Source organism: Hippopotamus amphibius, chromosome 3 (genome assembly GCF_030028045.1).
Source record: "Hippopotamus amphibius kiboko isolate mHipAmp2 chromosome 3, mHipAmp2.hap2, whole genome shotgun sequence".
In the NCBI taxonomy this organism is placed as follows: domain Eukaryota; kingdom Metazoa; phylum Chordata; class Mammalia; order Artiodactyla; family Hippopotamidae; genus Hippopotamus; species Hippopotamus amphibius.
In genome coordinates, this window is record NC_080188.1 from 113,219,694 (window position 1) to 113,224,984 (window position 5,291).

Here is a 5,291-nt window from a genome sequence, read left to right on the forward strand (position 1 = left end):
TTGCGACATGTAGGATCTTTAGTTGCGGCATGCATGTGGGATCTAGTTCCTGGACGAGGGATTGAACCTGGGCCCCTGCATTGGGAGCTCAGAGTCTTAACCACTGGATCACCAGGGAAGCCCCTATCTGCTGCTATTTATCAAACTACTCCAAAGCTTAGTGGCTTCCAGAAACGACAGTTATTTAGTTCACAAATCTGCAATTTGGGGAAGGCCCAGCAGGGAAGACTGGTCTCAGCACGGCCAGCTCGAGCAGGGCTGGAGGGCCAATGCCTCAGATGACTCGTTCACCCGGCTGGCATGTTGGTACTGGCTGTCGGTGGGAAATCAGCTAGGGTTGAGGACCGGGGACCTTAGTTCCTCTCCACCTGGGCCATTCTTCAGGCTCTTTGGGCTTCCTCACACCATGGTGGCTGGGTTCCAAGAAACAGGGAGGGTTTCTTAAGGCCTGGAAACTGGTGCAGTATCACATCCATCTTATTCTGTCATCAAGCAGCCACAAAGCTCAGATTTGAGGGGAGTGGCCATTGGCCCCCACTTTTTAATGGAAAGAGTGCCAAAGAATTTAAAAACGATCACAGTAATGGGGACACTGTATTCTCTCATTTAATCCTAAAACTAGATGTGTTCATTTTTTTTGGACCTCATTTTTATTATCTGTTTTACAAGATGGAATTATTTAGTGATTCACCACCCATGGTCACGTTTCAAGTTGATGTTGGCGCTTGGATTTGAGCTCGGTCCTGTGGAGTTTCTCTGTTGACAGCTCTCTTTATCACTTTCCAGCCTCGTGACCACAGCCATCTACACCCGATGCTGTACTCCCAGCCTGGTCTTCCTGCCTCTTGTCTCCTCCTCTCCAGACCTGTTTCAGCACGGCGGACTTGCCCCTTCTCAGCTTTGCTCCCCTGCTGAGAACTCTTCAAGGCTCTCTTTTGCCCTCAGACTGAGACTCAGCTTTGATCTTCCTTTTCACTTGGTTACTAGTTCTTCATGATGTTGTCCTGGTCTGTTCCTCAAGCTCAATGAAAGTCATTTCCCCTCATGATCTATTCCAGGAGAAGTCAGCATCTAAAGTTTCCCCTAGTATGTATGTATATATGTATTTATGTGTGTAGTATGTATATATGCATGTATGTATTTTTATTTTTTAAAAGATTTATTTATTTATTTATTTATTTATTTATTTATTTATTTATTTATATTTTTGGCTGCGTTGGGTCTTCGTTGCTGCGCGTGGGCTTTCTCTAGTTGCGGCGAGCGGGGGCCACTCCTCCTTATGGTACTTCTGATTGCCGTGGCTTCTCTTGTTGCGGAGCATGGGCTCCAGGTGCACGGGCTTCAGTAGTTGTGGCACATGTGCTCAGTAGTTGTGGTTTGTGGGCTTAGTTGCTCTGAGGCATGTGGGATCTTCTCAGACCAGGGATTCAACCCATGTCCCCTGCATTGGCAGGCGGATTCTTAACCACTGAGCCACCAGGGAAGTCCCTATGTATGTATTTTTATTAGGGTGTAGTTGATGTACAATATTATATAAATTTGAAGTATACAACATAGTGATTCACAACTTAAAGGTTATACTCCATTTATAGTTATTATAAAATATTGGCCATATTCCCTGTGCGGTACAATATATCCTCGTAGTTTATTTTATATGTAGCAGTTTGTACCTCTTAATTCCCTACCCCTAACTTGCCACTGCCTGCTTCTTTCTCCCCACTAGTAACCACTTGTTCTCTATGTCTGTGAATCTGTTTCTTTTTTGTTATATTCACAAGTTTGTTTTATTTTTAGATTCTCCATATCAGTGATATCACGCAACATTTGTCTTTCTCTTTCTGACTTATTTCACTTAGTGTAATGCCCTGTGTCCATCAACAGATGAATGATAAGGAAAGACATAACACACACACACCCCGGAATACTCCTCAGTCATGAAAAAGAATGAAAATTTGCCATTTGCAATAACATGAATGGACTTGGAGGGTATTATTCCCTAGCATTTATTAGCCCTATCACGATAAATATTTTAGAGGAATTATCTGATTTAAATTTTCACAGCTCTGTTGATTAAGTTCTTTTGTGTTTGAAGCCAGAGATGCTCAATCAGGAAACCAAGCTCTTAACCTCCATGGTAAACTATATCTACTTGAAGTTTCCCAAATGCAGGATATTCTCTCTCTGATGTCTGAGGTTTTATACTTGCTATGTCCTCTCTCTTTTTCTATCTTTTATGTCACTAACTTATATTTATTTTTCAGGTTCCAGTTTAGACAGCTCTTCCTCTAGGAAGATCTCCCTGATTCCTCATGATTGGTTGAGCTTCCCCTCTACTGCCTCCCATTAATATCCTGTCTCATTTCTAGCTAACACTTTTCATTTTGCACTGAAATTGTCTGTTTTCATGTGCCACCCACGGACTCTACATTTTTTTGAGAACTAAGGCTACTGTCTTGACTTTACCTTCCTCCCCTGAAGTGAAAAATACTTCAGTCTAACACCTCACAGATTCTCCTCGAGTTGTCCCATTATCTATGAGGCTGTGAGACTCCTCACACATGCAGCCGTGTACCCCAAACTGGACCTGCATAGCAGAGTTTATCATGGTGGGCTTTGCCGAGGCCCATGAAACGCACCTCCTCTGCTTTATACTCTTCCTCACCATGTACCTGTTCACCGTGGTGCAGAACTTGGCCATCATCCTGGTGGTGGGTTTGGACCACCGGCTACGTAGACCCATGTATTTTTTCCTGATACACTTGTCCTGCCTTGAAATCTGGTACACTTCAGTCACAGTGCCCAAGATGCTGGCTGGTATGATTGGGGGGGATCGGGGCAAGAATATCTCTTATGCTGGCTGCCTGTCCCAGCTCTTCATCTTCACCTTCCTTGGGGCAACGGAGTGTTTCCTACTGGCTGCCATGGCCTATGACCGCTATGTGGCCATTTGCATGCCTCTCCGATATGGGGCCTTGGTGTCCTGGGGCACCTGCGTCCGTCTGGCAGCTGCTTGTTGGCTGGCTGGCTTCCTCACCCCCGTTTTGCCCATCTACCTCATGTCCCGCCTGACGTTTTGTGGCCCCAATGTCATTGATCACTTCTTCTGTGATGCCTCACCCCTGCTAGCCTTGTCCTGCTCGGACGTCACCCTGAAGGAGACCACAGACTTCCTGGTCTCTCTGGCTGTGCTCCTGGTCTCCGCCATGGTCATTGCTGTGTCCTACGGCAACATCGTCTGGACACTGCTGCATATCCGCTCGCCTGCTGGGCGCCGGAGGGCCTTCTCCACCTGTGCAGCCCACCTGACTGTGGTGAGCCTCTTCTATGGCACTCTTTTCTTTATGTATGTCCGGACCAAAGTGGCCTCTTCCATCAACTTCAACAAGGTGGTGTCTGTCTTCTACTCCATCATCACGCCAATGCTCAACCCTCTCATCTACAGTCTTCGAAACAAAGAGGTGAAGGGAGCTCTGGGCAGAGCCTTTTCCTTCAGGTCTTGGAAAGATCAGTGAGGAGGCAGGTTGGGATCCAGTGTTCTTGCCTTGGCTTTTTAGAAGGAGGTTGGCGAGGACTCTGGAATGGAACAGAGGCCTAGGAGTCAGGAGTTATGGACTGTGGATTAATTAAGTAAAAACACTAGTCTTCTATAGCAAGAGAGCCCTAACTATAATGTACCTTAAAGAATGAAGGAGAGAGACTTCCCCGGTGGGGCAGTGGTTAAGGTTCTGCCTACCAATGCAGGGGACACGGGTTTAAGCCCTGGTATAGGAAGATCCCACATGCTGCGGAGCAACTAAGCCCATGAGTCACAACTACTGAGCCCGCGTGCCACAACTACTGAAACCCGCACACCTAGAGCCTGTGCTCCACAACAAGAGAAACCACTGCAATGAGAAGCCCACACACTGCAATGAAGAGTAACCCACACTCGCTACAACTAGAGAAAGCCCACGTGCAGCAACAAAGACCCAATGCAGCCAAAAATAAATAAATACATTAAAAAAAATAAGAATGAAGGAGATTTTCTCTTTCCTGCCAGAGTCCAAGGTGAATGCTCCAGGTTGGTGGACGGCTCTGCTCAACAGGCATTCAATGATCCAAGTCCCTTGAATCTTTTTTTTTTTTTTTTGGAAGCTCCCTGCCTCCAGTCACCACCACATGCTTCTCTTCCTCTTTGCTTTCACGTTTCCTCTTTTTTTTTTTAAGCTATCCAATTATTTTAATTTTTATTTATTTATTTATTGGAATTTTATTGGGGTATAGTTGATTTACAAAGTTGTGTTTGTTTCAGGTGTACAGCAAAGTGGATCAGTTTTACGTATACATATATCCACTCTTTTAGATTTTTTCCCCATATAGGCCATTACAGAGTATTGAGTAGAGTTCCCTGTGTTATACAGCAGGTCCTTATTAGTTATCTATTTTATAGATAGTAGTGTGTATATGTCAGTCCCAATCTCCCAATGTATCCCTCCCCACCCCTTACACCCTGGGAACCACAAGTTTACTTTCTACATCTGTGACTCTATTTCTGTTTCCTTGCATCTTTAGGGTCAACATCCCCTAGGATGTTGGCAAACTAAGGCCTGTGGGCCAAATCCAGCTCAGCACTTACTGACAACAACCTGTGCGCTAATAATACTTTTTAAATTTTTAAATAGTTGAAAACAAATCAAAAGTAGAATAATATTTCATGACATGTAAACATTTTATAAAATTAAAATTTCAATGTCTGTAAATCAAGTTTTACTAGAGCACCGTCACACCATGTGTATTGTCTATGGCTGCTTTTGTGCTACAACGACAGAGGTGAGTCATTGTGACAGAGACCATTTGCCAACTCCCCGATCCAGGGCCTTCTTATATAATATATATATATTTATTTATTTGGTTGCACTGGATCTTCGTTGCAGTGCACGGTCTTCTCATTGCAGTGACTTCTCTTGTTGTGGAGCACGGGTTTTAGGTACGTGGGCTTTAGTAGTTGTGGTGCATGGGCTCAGTAGTTGTGGCTCGTGGGCTCTAGAGTGCAGGCTCAGTAGTTGTGGCACACAGGTTTAGCTGCTCCACAGCATGTGGGATCTTCCCGGACCAGGGATCAAACCTGCGTCCCCTGCATTGGCAGACAGATTCGTAACCACTGCACCACCAGGGAAGTCCCTAGGGCCTTCTTATTACTTCCATGACCAACATTGGGTCCCAGTGAACAAGAAGGGTGAGGCTAGAGTGTGGAGGAGACATAGCCCGTATCTTAAAGTTTCTTCACTAGATGTAGCAGTCATCATTTCTAC

At 45.0% G+C, this 5,291-nt stretch overlaps 1 protein-coding gene across 1 annotated transcript; it reads left to right on the plus strand.

The window, feature by feature from the left end:
• Positions 1-2,558: 2,558 nt before the first annotated feature.
• On the plus strand, positions 2,559-3,512 carry LOC130850482 (olfactory receptor 6Q1). The gene has a single exon (XM_057730074.1). The coding sequence runs from the start codon at positions 2,559-2,561 to the stop codon at positions 3,510-3,512; it is 954 nt and encodes a 317-aa protein (XP_057586057.1).
• Positions 3,513-5,291: the final 1,779 nt, after the last annotated feature.

What these genes read in the sequence shown, in the direction of transcription:
- LOC130850482 (XM_057730074.1), top strand. Translation starts at nt 2,559, where the DNA reads ATGCAGCCGTGTACCCCAAACTGGACCTGCATAGCAGAGTTTATCATG.